Consider the following 18,835-nt stretch of genomic DNA (forward strand, 5'->3'; position numbering starts at 1 on the left):
CGGATATCACCACAAATCTGGCTCTTTGTCAACAGACTCGCGAACATGCCAGCGAATCCGATTCAATTTGAATTCACTACACTTTGAAGCCACTAGGTCACAAAACACTTTCCAAAATGTAGAAAATAATATCCGTAGAACCGAATTTGAGCACAAAGTACACACATGAGTGTGTAAGAGTCACCACAGCTGTCGCACGCAGACGTAGAGGTGCGTGAAATCGTCAAGTTGACAGGGCACAAAATTCAACAGTATCTAAATTCGGTACAACACGGACTTCCCGTTACAGCAAAAGCGCCCCTACTCTTAAATTTTGTACCAGTACCAGTAATTAGATATCAAAGACTATCTCAGTCATACAATCAGGTTAACCTTGCGCAAACTGTCAGAGGCTCTCCTGTCGAATCTTTCCAAATTTGCACGTAAATGTAAACAATGACTTCGAGAAAAGGTCAAGGCCATGAGGTTGCTGCCACTTTTCTGGTGGGGAAAGGGTCTACGGTGGAATTTTCAAATGTGAACCAAGCTTTTTAAACTTATTTGATATATGTTTTCAAACTTATCAGTTAATGATTGGTGATTGATGCATTGAAAAAACAAAACGTGATTTGTTATTACTGAATCTGGAGTTTGTTAGTCATTGACGGTTTGCCACCAAACACCCCTGCGTTTCGGGCGATACCACTTGAGATTGGAATGCGAGGCCGCTTCACGTATTGACTCGTAACCAAAGAAAGAGCTCCACCTGAAATTGTTCATAAAATTGTCATGGTAGAATGGAGATAAACCTACTGTGTTGGAAAATCAGAGGTATATAACGAAATTATAATAGCTCTAAATTGTTCATTTAAAACCTCACGCTACGCGTTCGGTTTTAAATGAAATTTAGAGCTATTATAATTTCGTTATATACCTCTGATTTTCCCACACAGTAGGTTTATCTCCTAATTGAAATATTTCAAATATGGGCGAAATAGTTGCCCCATAGGCGAGAATACGTACTTTTCCTCAAACTCGGGCTCGGGGCTGCAATTGTATGAAAGTTTGTTTCCATGTATGGTGACAAAGAATTCACCTTCTTTCAACTTAATTCACCTACTTCACAGCATCATGAAAATATCTTGCCCATGTGCGAAAATAGTTACGTTTGCTCAAATATTTTCTTTGTATTGCAAATGCATACAATAATACATGCCAGCAGTAGTATCATTCATGACACACAATTAAACACACCAAAAGGTGTAACAATAAGTATCACCACACACAGTTCAACATGCGTTATTACATTAAACGGACATCGAATTCTGTATGTTTCAGGTTGCAATACGATCGTTTCATTAACTACGTGTATAACTGTGTGATCCTACATGTCGTACAAGATGACGTGGACGTGAACGGTGTAAAGAAGAGTTCAGCGTGACTTTATCTGTTGAACGAATGGTTAGATTCTATATAGTTCCAGTGAGCAGTAAGGGTAACATATTATGTTGTATCTACTGGACTTTTTAATCATCATGATAATAATATTATTATTTTAAGCCTGATTGTTCCAGGATCATCCAAACTCTCTCTGCTGCATACTACTATAATCTGTAACGAAAGATTTACACTGTTCACGTTTTGCTCAATGACGATATAAAGCGCTCATGTCTCTCATGTACTGTTAAAATACAATTTGCATATTTTTGTAAAATAATACATAAACATTAGACTTTTTCCTTCCAAAAGCAATAAGGAAGTCTACGATATACAGATGTATGTCTGAAAACAAGCATCACTCCAAGAGAGAGAGAGAGAGAGAGAGAGAGAGAGAGAGAGAATGTAAAACAGCGAAGAATCTCTCTCGATTCTTCAGAATTCATACATGTCATAAAATGCGTATTTGAATGAGATTCGAAACTCAACATTACACAATGAGCTCCATGGATACAGGGAGTCAGTGATATGACATGTACCCGGTGGATTTCAAGATAGAACAGATGGAGTGATCAATGTCTATTGTAAGCCGCGAAACAGTTTGGAACAATGATGTATCTTAATCCCCCAGTGGCTGGCGAATCAATACCGCGGGCTCACGGGTAGATTGCTCTGATAGATCTCCCTGGGCAATCAGTAAACTTCATTGGGCTAAAGTTTGTTGATTGCACCGAGAGAATACCATTGTATCAGTGACTGAATATATTCAGTGCGTTAACAACCATCTTACAGAAACCTGCTGACGCCAGGAAGGTATGGGAAACACCAGCTCAAAACAGTCATGAACACACAACAGCGTTGGATTTGGATCTTCATTTTCGTCGGTGGTAAGTCAAACATTATCTCTCTAAATCCTTCCCTGAAGATATAGACGTCACACTGGAGATCTACAAGAAAACCAACATTGTTATATTAAGATTAATGTAACATTTTGCAGAACTTGCTGATGGAATTGATCATGAGATTCACCATATTTTGAATGATCCAATGCACTCACTGGCACACAAAACTCATTTGAGCAGAACACACCTAATGGATTGTCACTCGTTTTTTAATATTTTGCACAAACCAAGGGTAATATATTTCACTCTTATATGCCACAGTATACTTTCCTAGTTAGCTGGTTAACTGTTGACATTCATCACTCACGTTTAGTTTCTCGTATACTCATATATTTCAAATTTGTAATCCACGTTTCCATCCTTAAGTGTATTGCGAACCTTTTGCTTGATTTGGCGTTGATTGATATGAACAGTTCTTTATTACCATCAACCTTATCAGTGTTTTAGCATGTCGTGTTGTCTCTCGTTGCTCCAAACACTTTAACAAGCATGATTCTTGGGGGAACGTGTTGTGTCTATTGGGACAACACATTGTTCATCTTTGATGACCGTGTCAGATGTTAAGGTAGCAGTATTGTTTAATTGATGTGCATATGGGTTAACTTTGTATTTACCTTACATGCAGGGATACAAAGAAATAGTTGTCGGTAATGTTCACTAGGGGAATTGAAACCGTGAAAGGTGTTTGTGCTTGTTCTATTATTGCTTTATGTTTATTCCCAGATGACTTCATACACAGGCTTGACGTCACAGTTGATTGATGTGCTGTTAATATGTATCCAACATCTATATTGTTCGGAAACTAATATATACCAGAGTATTTACTGTTCTGAATTACACAATAGAGTCATTCGTGAATTATGGCCTATGATCATGTCTAAAAACCAAATTCCTTTGGCGCAAATACAAAATTTACAGTGGCTGGTTGCATTATTGTGTTTAAATCTTAATCCTAACTACTGCTTTGACAGGCATTTGGTCTTTTGGAAGAACCTGAGTACATGACACTTTTTATGTGGATACGATGTATCAATGGATGTAGACTTTGCAGAAATATAAAGAGTGAGTGAGTGAGTTTAGTTTTACGCCGAACTCAGCAATATTCCAGCTATATGGGGCGGTCTGTAAATAATCGAGTCGGACCAGACAATCCAGTGAACAACAGCATGAGCATCGATCTGCGCATTTGGGAACCGATGACATGTGTCAACCAATTCAGCGAGCCTGACCACCCGATCCCGTTAGTCGCCTCTTACGACAAGCATAGTTGCCTTTTGTGGCAAGCGTGGGTTGCTGAAGACCTATTCTACCCCGGATCTTCACGGGCCTGCACAAATATAAAATAAAAAACATTCAACTTCTGCAACGAAAATCAACTTGCTGTCTTCAGATGCCATCGGGAACGTTTTTGTAAAATACCTTCAAAACACAAAAATGAAATTAATTGAAGACTTATATTATGAAGAAACAAAGATAATCTGTACTAAAATGTTGACAATTGAAATTCAGATGTACATTATTGTGATAGCAGTGACCTTTAAAGCTGTAGATAGGAGTTTATCCGAGAGTAATGTTAAGCTGGTTCCTTGTCAACATACCTAGGATTTGTGTGAATACAGATGCATTGGCCTATTATCCCAAAACATGTGATAAATACTTTTTGCTAACTCTTTGACACACAGTGTCTGATAAAACTTCCAAATAAAGCATGTCGATTCGAGTTTTGTATGGATGTAATCACTGATTAATCTGAATAACTAAAGGATGTCATATTGAGAGCGTAATAAAAGCATACTTCAAGTGAACTAAGAGCACATATATTTTCGCGCTGTACTTAGGTAAACACATTTTGACCATATTTCATACGTATGTATTGAATAAATCGCCATAGGTTTGATCCATAATAACAACGATCAATACTTAAATATTGTTATGTTAAACAATCCTGAATACGGCTGTTGAATAATGACAGTGTAATTGGTTAGAAATATTGTTCGAAAATGGAGGAGTAGGAGTTGGGTAGTGCAGACGTAGGCTCGGGTAGTGTGCCAGAATTAAATATTCGATTATTTTGCTATAATTGCAGCTATTTCCACTTTACAAACATTAACATGTGTTCAAACTATTATGCACCTAAATATGTTTTGGGACAGTTCATCAAGCAAAATAATTGTGAGCATTCATGTTGAAAATATGTTCAAGGCAATTTTGATTCTATTTTACCTCAAACTTTGTGAAGGCTACCATTACGTACCTGTTAATCATCGCTGAGGCGCGAATCGCCTGCACAGAGTTGTTTCTATGTACAGAACCTCAGGTTTTAATCTAAGAATCTGATTTGTCGGTATATGCAAGACAAATACAGATCAGCCTCCCACTGAATGAACACTGTCCTTCAGCATGGAGATTTCTCGAAGCAATACCTCACTTTCGAAAGTGCTTTAGTCTTTATGGAATATTTTAATGCTCAAATGATAGATCCCTGACTTCTTTAGTGTCTGGTGACCTTGAAGTATGTGTATGTGGACTGGTACCAACAATACAATCAAACAGCACACGCTCCCTTTTACGAGCTCTAAATGTTCTCTGAATTATCATACTTCACAGTATAAAAATAAATTAATATCAACGTGGAAATAAGATCAAAATTATTGAAAATATCATTTAATTGTTTTTCGTTTATGATGTTTTGAATTTTCCACCATACATTGAGACATCGTCCTTGTATCGCAACGTTATGTTTTCTTTCACAGCTTCTGCTGCGGTTGGTCAACGCAGATCATCTGCACCACACACATGGAACGCTTCAATCCAGCATTGTAAGGATGGCGGTAAAGAGGTTTTCAATCCTCTGGAGCAGAGCCAGCAGGAGACCCTCATACAAGGTGTTAACAACACAGGTAGGTTGATTACGTTCGCCAACCATGTATATATACTAGCCACATAAAGAAACTGTTATCCCAAAATATTATCCCAGTTGATAAGTACGATAACAATGTCAAAGGTACATATAAACTTTAATGGAGGGATCATGACACCATAACAAGTCGGGAGAATTTCAATTGAAAAGTCAATCACAATGACGTCACGAGTCCACAAGCGGGACAGGGGTCAAACGACCATGTCACAAGCTCAATAACGGGTATGTCCAGCATCGGCATTGAAAACAGAAGTGCATCGACGTCGCATAGAGCCTATCAAACGTGCAAGGAAGGCTTGTGGGATGTCACGCCAGATTCTCTCAAGTTCTGTTGCAAGGTCAAGGACGTTATCTGGCGGATGAGGAAGACGACGTAGACGTCGATCCATCTCGTCCCAAACATACTCTATCGGGGAGAGATCCGGTGAATTTGCAGGCCAAGGCAGTAAATCAACGTTGCAAGAAATCCATAGCAACCCTTGCCGTATGAGGGCGGGCATTGTCCTGTTGGAATGTTAACCCAGGGCCATGACGTTGCAGAAAAGGAATTGCCACTGGTCGAAGAATCTGATCCCTGTAGGCCACACCAGTTAAGTTGCCCTGAACAATCACCAAAGGTGTTCTTTGGTTCCGTGCTGTTATTCCACCCCAAATCATCACGGAACCACCACCACCACCAAAGCGATTCCTCTCCAAGACACAGGCCTGTGCATAACGTTCTCCCACGCGTCTATAGACACGTTGACGTCCATCACTATGGTAAATGTTAAACCTGGACTCATCTGTAGAAACATCATTTCTCCACCAAAACAAGGGTCTGCGGACATGATTTCGGCACCACATTCGGCGAGCTTGTCGGTGACGTTGTGTCAGGATAGGCCGTATGGCGGGACGTCGTGGTCTGATCCCGTGATGACGTAAACGTTATCGAACTGTGTTGGGGTGGATACGGCGAAGTCCTGGGATGGTTCCGGCAGTCATCACTGCAGTCTGAAACCTGTGGCGAAGATGGGTCACCCTTATCCATTTGTCCTGTCTTGGCGTTGTTACACGTTGACGTCCAGAACGTGGCCGATCGATGACGTCATTTGTGTTCTGGTAGCGTCTCACCAGTGCAGAAATGGTGTTCCGGTGGCAGTGGAAATGTGCAGCCACTTGTCGTTGAGACATTCCCCCATGGTCCATCCCAACGGCCTCATGACGTTGTGCAGACGTGAGCCTTGGCATGCTATGCGTATCAATAGCCGTTTAATGTTTTGAACGATCGCAAGGGCAGGGGTTGAGCTTTCCAAAGTGACAGTATTGTGTTGCATTCATTTGCTCTGTTTCTCTTTCCCAGAATGCACGTGCAACAACGTATTGCACGTCTCCAGGACGAACCCACTGACGTCACGGAACGTGGCACGTGCATGCATGTTGGATACATGTCACTAATCCCTGAGTTTAAATCCTTATGTGTCTACACAGGTGTGATAAATTTAGATTTTAAATTTTTGTATGCACAGTTTCTTTATGTGCCTAGTATACGAACCCCACACAGATATACACCACAGGTATACACGACCCCGATCCTTGTATCGTGGTACAACTACTAAAAAATAGTGGAACTATAAGCTTTAAGCAATCGCTACCCCACGACTTCTCCACGTTGGTATGAGAGATAGATAATGTAATACACTTTTTTTCTACAGCATCTTTTCACCGGTCTATGTTTTATTAATAGTTTCAGTTAGTGATTGAAAGCTGAATTTGTGTGATTTTCAGTTGAGCACTATTGGACGAGTCTTCATGCATCAAACGAGTCCATCGAAGTTTTTGAATGGAAAGGTATAGGATTTTATGAAAAGATATCACAAGTTCCGTTGCCATGGAAACCCGGCGAAAGACCCAGCGGAACATCTAACAATTCTTGTGTTGCTGTAGAAGTAACAAAGTTGTCCGTCTCCTTTTACCTGGAGGACTGTTCAACAATGCTATTCTCCCACTGCAGAACGGTGAATGGTAAGTTCAAATCTACATTCTTTACAGTGAGTGAATCAGTCAACATTGTCTCAGGCAGTTAGCTTAGCGCTGATTGAATGCGGAGTGTCGACTTCAATAACTCTGGTGACATACCAGAGATTATAGTGCTGAAAATCAAGGGACATTATCAGGGCAGTGAGGACCTACGACACAACTAGGGAACGTAAGTCTGCACAGTGTCCTACACAGAAGTGGTTAATTATATGGATAGGTATGTTTCAAAACATGTTACTTCGTTTTAGAAAACATTTTCTCATTGAATAAGTAAAAAAGCTGAGGGCTCTTAAGTCGCTCAAACACCCTTGTGCGTCAGAGTAAGTGAGGGAGTTGAGTTTTACTCCGCTTTTATCAATACTCCAGCAATATGACGGCGAGGGACATCAGAAATGGGTTTCACACATTGTACCCATTGGGGAATCGAACCTGGGCCTTCTGCGTGAAGAGCGAACACTTTGACCACTGGTCTACCCCACCTCCCCTGTGTGTCAAAACCTAGCCGAAATGGGACCGAATATGATCTCCCTCAATAGGTTGTCATTTCTTTCATCTTCTAAAAGTTGTCGTATGATCGACGAAAATTCTCTGGTCAAGGGGGAGAGACCCTTACAACTACATGTATCCCGTTTGAGTTATCACTAATATGAAGCCTAAAATAAATATAATTACTAAAATCTAATTATTATCCGCGACAGTTCAAATGTTTTAAGAGTAATAGTAACTAAAATGATAGTTAACAACAGCTGCAATGCAATTACAATCAAAACTTTTAGTCAGATAAATAACCCTTTGACCAGAAGAACTGCAACGTGAAGGCCGGGAAATATCAGGTCTAGATCATTCGACGAAACTGATCTAATGGTCAGAAAAGCAAACTAGACGTGAAACCTATCTGAATGAATCGCTAAAAATCAATGATGACATCAGGTCTTCCCGAAAAGAGTAAGCATGTCCCACCCTTTCTCCTAGGTAACACCCGCCAGTCACACAATTTACTTAAGAGCATGTGATCCGTCGCCTGACCCAGCGCCGTAGTACCCAAGCAATGCAATGCGGTATCTGAAACCCACGTGACAGTCCAGTAAGGGACCACATGCAGCAATATCCCAGCTATATGTCGGCGATCTGAAAATAACCGAGTCTGGACCAGACAACCCAGTGATCAAGAGCGTGAGCATCAATCTACACAACTGGGATACGATGACATGTGTCAACCAAAACAGCGAGCATGACCACCTATCCCGTTAGTCGTCTCTTACGACGAGCATGGGTTACTGAAGACCAATTCTAACCCGGGTCTTAACGGGTACTGAAACTATCACATCAGAGCCAGAGAATAACCAGTCTCGATTCACCGGAAACAGATTCCAAAAGACAAAATAGAGTTAAACATTATATGAGTTGATCAATTAACATCAGTTTAAGCTCATGCCTATGCAACCTTCGTCCTTCATATAGTCACCTTAATGTTTCCTATAGCTTCTACATCACACTTGTCTGATTACGAATATAAACTCACGGGCAAAAGAAACGTCACCAAAATTATGTTTCATTTTTTAACGTACCTTTGTATTTTTTTCAATAAAAAACGGGTTGACACAACTTGCCCGAACGCAACCAACATACACTACGCATTGAATTGCACGAGATTCATGTGATTTGTGTAAAAATGTTAAATTTGCACGGAATTTTGCGAAATCCCTTCGTAAAAAGCCGTATTGAATTCAGGTATAAAATGTGTAGAGAAATGATGTATTCCATTATCACATCGTATGGTACAAAGGAAACATGCCGAGGCTAACAGCACAGCAGGGAGAACGAGCTATTGGTATGCTGGATTTGGGAGCGACGCAGTCCCATGTTGCAAGGTTGATGAACTGTTCAAAGCGAACAATCCTAAGATTGGTGAGCCGTTACAGAAGGACGGGTGTCACGTCTGACAGGCCAAGAAGTGGACGTCCGAGAGTCACGACCCCCCAGGAAGACCGTTATTTACGACTGCTTCACTTGAGGAACCGCTTCTTAACTGTGACGTCATCCGCCCGAACTGCTCTTGGCCATCCAGTCAGCAAAAGGACCGTTGCCAGACGTCTTCGACACCATGGTATCAGAGCCTATCGACCGCTGAAGGCTATGACGTTGACGCCTGAACATCGTCGTCAAAGACTGAGGTGGGCGAGAACTGTTGAGCGATGGCAGGCAAGAAACTGGTCCAGAGTGCTCTTTACCGATGAAAGCCTTTTCCACGTGTTTAAACCAGACGGTAGACAACGGGTATACCGAAGGCGGGGAGAACGTACACGACGTTGCTGCGTACAAGAGACCAACCACTATGGTGGTGGAAGCGTGATGGTCTGGGGGGGGGGGGGATTTCTGGCGACATGAAGACTGATCTTATGTTGATTCATGGTAATCTAACAGCTGCACGGTACATCAATGAAGTTTTAAGACCAGTCGTCGTGCCATTCATCCAGAATCACCCACGTACCATGTTCCAACAAAAGACAACGCCACACCTCATAAGGCACGCATCAGTATGGACTTCTTTAATGCCCAGAATGTGACGTTACTTCCTTGGCCAGCTCGATCTCCCGACAAATCAACAAAAGCGACAGCCACCCATACAGACAAGAGAGGCGTTGGCACAGGCCCTACAGGAAGAATGGCGCAGAATCCTGATACATGTGATCAGACGACTGACATTATCTGCTAGACGTCGTGTCCATGCTTGCATACAAGCCAGGGGTGACCAAACAAGATATTGACTGTATTAAACAGTCTGTCTTCACTTTAGAGCCGCTTATGATGAAACAGATGGTACTCGAATACCAGACAGTCAACTGTCCTTGATTCAATTGTGCACTATGTGATCATTCAAATCTGTAGTTCACACTTTCATCATTTAGAATGTTGTAAAACCATTAATTTTCCAAATATGACTGTTACATTTCCAAAATCTGAGTTTGTTCTTTTGTGACATGTTAAAAAAGCGAGGTGACGTTTCTTTCGCCCGTGAGTTTATGTTATATATAATTTAGTCCGATATATATATCATTAACCAATACATGTCCACAAAATGTAAAGTACAATTCAAAAGGACCCCAGGACAAATTCAGGCTGTAAGATTAAATATTCTGGACATGCCAAATCATTCTTGACTTGAGTTGGATTCCCTTCTAAATATGTTTGGTGGGTCCAAGAGGAATGTAGCCCTGTTGTTAAACATAAGGAAGTCGTCGGAGACAAATCAGGGTGTACACAAAGTACACACAAAATAACGATAACTAAATAATGTCAGGTTCGTTAAGTTACACTGATGTAATAGCATATATTATTCTCCTTTTAGTTTAATAGTTCAACATTTCAGTAAAAGCGTGATTAGTTCGTTCAAGTGCTTTTAAGCACATTCAGCAACATGTAATTAAACACAAGACGGCGGTGTATTGTTTCTTGTGCGACAATAACCAGGAAGTAATCTGCGCTGAGGATTTTGATGGTATCTAAATATTGAATAAGTTACATTTTATTCATGAATCAGAGGTTCGGAGTCAGAAAAATAAACAGCCAAAAATATAATGTATTTATATACCAGCCTTTCATTTAACCGTTTTCAGCTCAAAATAGCAGATGTAAATTGTTAAAGGGCACGTTAAATTTCGTAGAATTACATGTTTCTACTCTGCACACACATTAATATATATACTCAATGGCAAACGTTAGTGACATCAACACATTTGTTGATATAAATGAGAATTTTTATAGCGAATTTAAACATTCTTTTTAATAACTTAACATACCCTGTCGGTAGTTTTGTTTTGTATGGTTTTTTTGTGCTTTCAAGAAGTCCGTGGAATAAAGGCATAAAACGTGCCCTTTAAAACGTGTGGCTCTAAACCTCGAATCATTGTCACCCAAGTCATTGTTTAGACGTCGACGGGTTCGAAAAAGTCACAAATTTGGAAGAATCTGCTTGCATTTCTCTATGCCACGTCTAACTAAAAATGACTGACTGACTGAGTTTGGTTTTACGCCGCTTTTAGCAATATTCCAGCAATATCACGGCGGGGGACACCAGAAATGGGCTTCACTCATTGTACCCATGTGGGGATTCGAACCCGGGTCTTCGGCGTGACGAGCCAACGCTTTAACCACTAGGCTACCCCACCGCCCCCACATGCTATGAAGTCACAGTGAGAGAACGGTCACAACTCAGTCAGTCAGTCATAGCATGTGCTCGCCAGAAATTTTTAAAATGTGCCATTTGCGATCCTCGTGTGGAATGATTTTCTTGAAATATTAAAAATGTCTCATCATAAAAAATATCAGTTGTTCATTCACATATCTAACTTCAAGTTTCAAGTCCATTACAATAACTTTTGCCTTTGAGTATGTTTTAAGAGCGCTCGCACTTATGCCAAAGATATTTGTGAAGAGGCGTCGGTCAATGATTAACTCGGCGTTAGTACCCACGGTAACACACTTTGTACTACCACGTAACCTACGTGGCTGCAATCCTAAAAGCCATACTTTACTAGCATTGTCATGTATTAAAGTAACCATGGATACATGTCTCGTTTGACAAAATATGTATTTGGCAAACAATGTTCAATAGTTTGGAATATTAGTGTTTCATGTATATTTAATAGTGTCCAAATAAACAAAAGCTTGAGCGATTCCCTCAAACACATACTACTGACATACATATTGTAATCAGTCTCTACAAGTCTCAGTTAAGTTTACTTGTTGCATCACTGCGGGTGAACTTGTTCTGTGTCACAAACCGTGTATGAAACATTTCAAAGAGCTGATCGATATTTTCTGACATTTTGCCATTATCTTTTACATCAACATGTGTCTTGGGAAGGATTTAAAATTCCTTTGTTCAAGACAATTATTCTCAACTGACACGTAAGCATGTGCATGTGCGTTTTTGATTATTCATTTAAACGATTGTAAGAAAGTCATCAGCTTCCTCTTCAGCCGGCAAGTATAGACCTACTCATAAATAATGCATGTTTCACATTCTCCTGTTCCTTTTAACACTGTATTTCTGTGGTGTCCAATCATTAATGTCGCAGGATTATACTGGGCTGGTTTTCAATCTTTTATTTTGCCATCTGGGGTGCAGAGCGTGCCATTTGTATACCAGTAATACGGAAACTACATGCCAAGACTGCCACTGCCAGCATGATATGTCATACATTATTAACAAGCATTGTCACTATGGTGACATAATCCCGCGCCGCAAAATATCAAATTAAAAAATAATGAAAGTGAAGGTCGTAGTTTAAGATGAAGTTAGCTATCAACAAAAACATAACATCTTGCTCTGTAGTTGTTCAAACACACAAATATTATAAGACTCACTTTGACCTTGACATAAATGCAATGGAATATGAAACATACAAAAATAGTAATAAAGAAATTTCTTATGAAAAAACCATCGGGTTAACATGCTGAAATCTTCAAAGTGTCGCCGTGACCTTGAAAATTACATGAAGCTCATCAAAATCGACTGGGCTCTGTGCCTTCCCCAGATGAAGCTTGGTGTCAAATATGAAGAACATTCAGCGCCCGGTTCTTGAGATATCGCGCTTCCAAGCTTAACATGCAGGTTAACATGCTGAAATCTTCAAAGGGTCGCCGTGACCTTAAAAATCACATGAAGGTTCACCAAATCGACTGGGCTCTGCGCCTTCCCTAGTTAAAGCTAGGTGTCAAATCTGACAAAAATCTAGTAAACGGTTCTTGAGATATCACGCTGACAAGCGTAAAACGTTAAAGGGACAGCCAGGTGTTAGAGAAACACATGCACAAGTGCCGACAAAGCTATTGATTCATTAATCTGTGCTGTGCCGTCTCCATCCTTTCTCGCACACCTGGCTGTCCCTTTCTCTGCACTCCTCCCTCGTAACAAATAGTGACCTGTGTCAATATTTTAATGACAGTTTGTTAAACAACATTTCTATTTTTAGGACATAATTTTTTGCAAATGCTGTACAGAGTTGGTCTGACGTTTTGATTATGATCAGTTTTTCATTGAGTATTTTATGTTTATTAGTTTTCGAGTTAGACTGCAATTCATCGGTCCGCTTTTGAGCCAAACGGACTATAGTCAACGGTACTTAAGATATTCTAAAAAACAATTTAATTTTTTTTTTTTTATTCCAGCAAATCAGGTTACAAGCATGGTTGTATTTAAAGACAGGAGGCACAAATGAGTACAGTATAAGCAATATGTCTTAGATACAGAGAAACAGTCAATGACAGTATTCTCATACAATAGTTTTGACACAGTAGGCGTTACAAATTGTGTAGAAGTATGCGCATAGTATTACATGTACATGGTTCTGGCAAAAATGTACAAAACGAATGACAAAGAGATATTCTAATTCGCACGTACGTACGGACGGAGCCTATATATCCCCCGCTTCGTGCTAAACGAGTGGCGCGGGATAATTACGATGAAAGTTACAAAGTAAAACTGTCAATGTGGCATTTATATGATTATTAAATAGAAATAATTAAGTTCATGGTTGCTAAACCAGTATTGAATAAATTTGCTAGAATATACAGAATTTTACCTGACTTATAAATATGAGAAATTGTTTTAATATGAATAATTCATTCAAACAAACTTGCATACCTATAGTTATGGAAACTACACTGTGCGGGCTGCCACTGCCAGCATGGTGTATGCCATCACCTGCCCGCACAGGAGCAGCGGGTGCCAGAGCCCAGGATGTACCTGCTGGCAGCCAACTCAGCAGTATGGCAAGCTGTTAGGGACAAAATTTTGATTTGGGAAATGTGCCAGGGGTGCTGTGCACGTGCTACATGAACAAACCAACCTGTGATATTAAATTATTCACATTCGTACTGCAAACCTAAACTTGTGTTTCACATGTAAGTATTTTTCGATAATATACATACAACATACCTTGTTAGATACCAAATATCAAAGATCTATCTATCAAAACGTCCGCGGCTTGCAGATTGGCGATAACTTAGGTATCAAAGGTCACGAGGGACATATTTATTGAATTTGTGTTTAATTTGGAAATCAGGATAATACTTCATCGAATCAAGAAAGCAATCGAAGGGCTACAACGCTGTGTAAAAACTGTATCGAAGTCTATGTAGTTAATTCTGACAGAGTCATATTAATTACGCCTACAACTTTATGAACACTTAAAATTGCTTAACAAAGCAAAGCAACTAGTATTTACATGTGGTCTGTTACCGGATATGAAATGAAGGAAGCCTACAGTTTCATCCTTTCATTATCTGGTTATAACGTGTAGAAACGTTTTTACACGCTTATATGAAGAAACTCTTCCATGTATTTGTATCTTGTACAGATATACACCAAAGAAATATGTGAACCACAAGCTGCTATGCACGTGGAAGGTCAAGTTAGGTCTGTAAATCCTTTGTACTGGAAGTACAACAATACTAGGAACCGTCGGCCTTTGTTTTACACTTGAGGGAACACCTAGCCATGAATAAAATAACAGGAAGGCGTATACATGTATATACTAAAGCAAAATTGATTAGAGTTGTACGTCTTCAGAAGTTGACAAATTAATAATTGATGCGACGTAACGTGACGTGACGTCACACAAACTAAACATAGACAAAGCGCTTCATGTATTGATATTGGTGTGATCTTCTAGGCAACATTTAAGATACATATTGTCAGGTACGGTGTGAACTGTATACCCCACGCTAACGCTATGCTAATACGCCGATTAATGAGCATGATGACAACTACAATTCAGAAATAAAATATGCGATTGTATTCCTCAGAAGCACGTATTCGATAAATGAAAAAAAGGTTTTGTTCTGAATTTACAACCTTAAGTGTTTTTATGGTAAAGCTTTATTGTAAACAAGGAACAAAGTAACGTTAATATGTAAATTGTCTTTTTATATATTTAAAACGTTATTGTATAGTGGTCAATATACAGAACATTATTTTGCTCGCCGTTCGTCATATATGTATGGAGCGTGATTTTGTCCGTCGTTCACGATAAAGCTTTACCAAGCATGCCTGTTTCATGAAGTATTCTAAGAGGACTCCTGTCCAGTTGACACCTTTTGCTATCTACATAGAGGTATAGAACTAATGACAATACAAGTGTCTCATTAGACCACTTCCAGACGTTTACTGCCACGTATTGTATACATATATCTATATCTAGGTTTATTACCGTCGTATTAGCAGTATCATTCCCCATTACCACGCGTACATGGCCCCACAAGACTACACACCTTGATAATCAATACCGCAATGAGTGCTTGTGTCTTGAGCGCGTAAACACCCGTGTGAATAGCATTGGTTTTGTTTGAAATATGAAGAGAAGTCACATATTTTGGTACGGTCGAACTACAGACATGGAAGATGTTACGACGTAAATTGTAATAAAAACGAAATTGTAATACTTGCAGCAAATTGTAATAATCTAACGGGTATATCAAATCAAATCAAATTAGACATTTGTATAGCGCTACATATCCAGAGTCCTGCTCATGTGCGCTTAGTCGAATGCTCGTTTGAAGAGGAGGGTTTTTCGACAAGATCGGAAACTGTTGATATTTTCCGATTTTCTGACATTTTCAGGTAATCAATTCCAGAGTACAGCACCCGGTCTGCTAATTGATCTGTCTCCGTATGTTGTTGTTCGGACAAATGGAATAGCCTAGCTGACTAGCAATGAAATGCATCACAAATTAAACTTCAGGAAACAAAATATGCAAGGAACATTTTTGTATGTTTGAGATTGGTAGAGGTCGGCTAGAATCAAACTTAGATATTAAACTGCACAAAAGGGCAATTTGAAACTACAATCGCTTGTTCAAATGACTCCCCATTCTGTTTACTGAAAGAACTCGAGAAAGAAATGAAGGATTTTGTTCAAATTTGGTACCAAGGTTTATTGTCGAGATTTTCCGACACCACTTGAATTTAGTGACCTTGAGGTCATTTTAAAGGTCACAGCGAAGGTGTAACAGTTTTGCACATGCCATGCTTGGTAGCCGCGAACTTAGGAAAGAATTAATAGATTTTGATCCAATTTTATAACAAGGTGTATTGGCGGGAATCCCCCTACACCAATTGAAACAAAATATGCAAAAAACATGTTGTATGTTGGTAAAAGTCAAACTTAGATATTAAACTGCACAAACAAGCAATTTTAAACTATAATCGCTTGTTTAAGTGACTCCACCTTCATGTTTACTGAAAGGGCTTGTTTTTGAGACACTACCCACCCCCTTTCAGTTGACGTCATCATAAGGATATAACTCATCCTAAAGTTTTCACTTATTCCTACATGGTGTCAAGGGTTCAAACTAAATACTGAATGGTCACACAAATGTCAGCTCTCAATATGTTGTATATCTGGACACAATGTTTTTGAAAATTTAAAATGAGGGTGTCCTAAAAAACAGTCCCCGTCTAAATGTAAATCCAGCAATCCAAACCTTTGAATGTTGATGATGACGGGAAGTCATCCAATACTATGCTGAACATATTTTATATGATACTATCTGAGGGTATACCATTATCCAAGAGATAGCGCAATAGTGCAGTTGTAAGGCGTCTGCCTATCACGCTGAAGGCCCTGTTTCGAGGAGGCACCGAGGTTCGGTTCCCGAGATGGGCACATTTGCGTAGTATCCTTGGACAAGATACTTAGATCTACACTGTCTCAGTTCACCCAGCTGTAAAATGGGTACCCGTGAGTATGTGCTGGCAATGTGAGTGTTTGGTTCATTGCGCCTAACAGGCAGCATGGCTGTACAGTCCCCAGGGAGTTGAAAAAGTGTCGGAAACTACGATAATGTCCTATGATCGGGGATAGTAATGTACGTAGCGCCGTGAGCAGGCAATGTGCCTGGATGTGAGCGCCATATAAGCGGACTATTACTATTACTAGATACCCAATGGGAGATTGTTTTCCATTTTCTGCAAATTTGCAAGAAACATAATACCCCAATGTTGTGATGACTAATATCTCGTTAACCACATTACTCACATGAAATTTTGGATATGACTTTGCTAATGATTCCTTCAAAATAAAATGGAGTGTTAAAACGAATTTGTACATCTATAGCTGAACCTCTTTGTTTGTTGTACAATATATCACTGAGTGACTGTATTTCCTACAATGTCTAAAACGGGTAATGTTACTCCTATTTTGAAAGAAGGAAATGCATCCCTCCCAACTAATTACAGACCTATTAGTTTAATACCTATCCTTTTGAAAATCCTTGAAAGAATAATGGTAAAGCATGTGCACGACCACTTCCCTGAACATAACATTTTAAGTAAATTCCAGTCAGGTTTTACTGCTAGTCATTTTACTACATCTCAACATAGACATTTATCATAATATATGCTCAGTCCTAGATAATCCACCTTTACTGTATGCTGTTTTGTGATATTTCAAAAGCTCTTTACAGGGCATGGCATAAAGGTTTATTGCACAAATTAGAAAATGATGGAGTTCGTGGAAACGTACTTAGTTGGTTAACTAACTATCTATCTGGGCCCGGTTGTTCAATACTCGGTTATCTTAACCGCCGGTTAACTCCTAACGGCCGGATAAATCCTTAACCGGCCGTTAGGTAACCGAACGTTAAATATGCGTTGTTCAAAACATGGTTAGTCATGCCGTTAGCTAACGTCGCCGTCAAAGTTTAACAGTGTGGTTAATGTCACTGGTTAGCTTCCATATATCCCATAGTTCCGTTTACTTCCGGTTTACCAAAAATGGAAACGCAAAATGTCGCCTGCACCCCAAGGAAATTGAGAAGTCGAAATTTCTCTGCTGACGAAGAGAATGTAATCCAGTGAATGGTTGAGGCCAACTCTATAGTTTATCATAGGCATGCGAATGTCGTAGCGTTACGAACATTTTGTATTGGAACACAAGGTTCCAGCCGTTTGCATAATTTATATTTCAAAGACATATAATCCCAGCTCTGTGTGGGACTTACTTCAATTCCAGCAACAGAAAAGACATTTTATTGAAAAACTATAGCACAGCTATAGATAAAATATGATGAATCCATGAAAATAATATTAATATTAGAAGCATGTTGTCCGTGGATAGAAAATGTATAAATATTACACACAGAGTTACGCTTAGACGGCTACAGTCTTAATGAATCTTTGAATTTTCACAAGACCTATCCCTCACTTTTCACTCCTTAAATTGTCATGACTGTATGGCCAAGTCGTGAAGATTCTATCAATATCATTTATTAATTATTTGCCAAGTCTGTCAAAAATTGTAATGTATGAACACACATTGCCAAATCTTTTAACATCAAACAATATAGATGTTGGGTAATTAATACCATAGCTTGTAATGTATGAACACACATTGCCAAATCTTTTAACATCAAACAAAATAGATGTTGTGACAATAATACCATTAGCTTTCTATCTGAAATATGCATTCAATGCCAGTAGAAACTTTATATGTTACTAGCACCACGTGCAAGTAATCAAACTGTAATTGTACTAAAGGCCCCAGTGCCAACACTGCTGAATAAAATCCATCTATTA

General features: G+C 39.4%; 1 protein-coding gene across 1 annotated transcript in view; it reads left to right on the forward strand.

Moving 5' to 3' along the window:
• The first annotated feature begins 2,228 nt into the window (after positions 1-2,228).
• The window catches only part of LOC124286683, a 51,282-nt gene continuing 34,675 nt past the window's right edge, over positions 2,229-18,835 (forward strand). The window contains exons 1-3 of the mRNA XM_046723091.1: positions 2,229-2,303; positions 5,072-5,218; positions 7,003-7,239. Of these exons, the coding sequence (XP_046579047.1) occupies positions 2,258-2,303; positions 5,072-5,218; positions 7,003-7,239 (430 nt within the window). The 5' untranslated portion in view covers positions 2,229-2,257. The remainder of the gene's footprint in view (positions 2,304-5,071; positions 5,219-7,002; positions 7,240-18,835) is intronic.

Source organism: Haliotis rubra, unplaced genomic scaffold (genome assembly GCF_003918875.1).
Source record: "Haliotis rubra isolate DU_JTF1 unplaced genomic scaffold, ASM391887v1 Scf39, whole genome shotgun sequence".
Taxonomy (NCBI): domain Eukaryota; kingdom Metazoa; phylum Mollusca; class Gastropoda; order Lepetellida; family Haliotidae; genus Haliotis; species Haliotis rubra.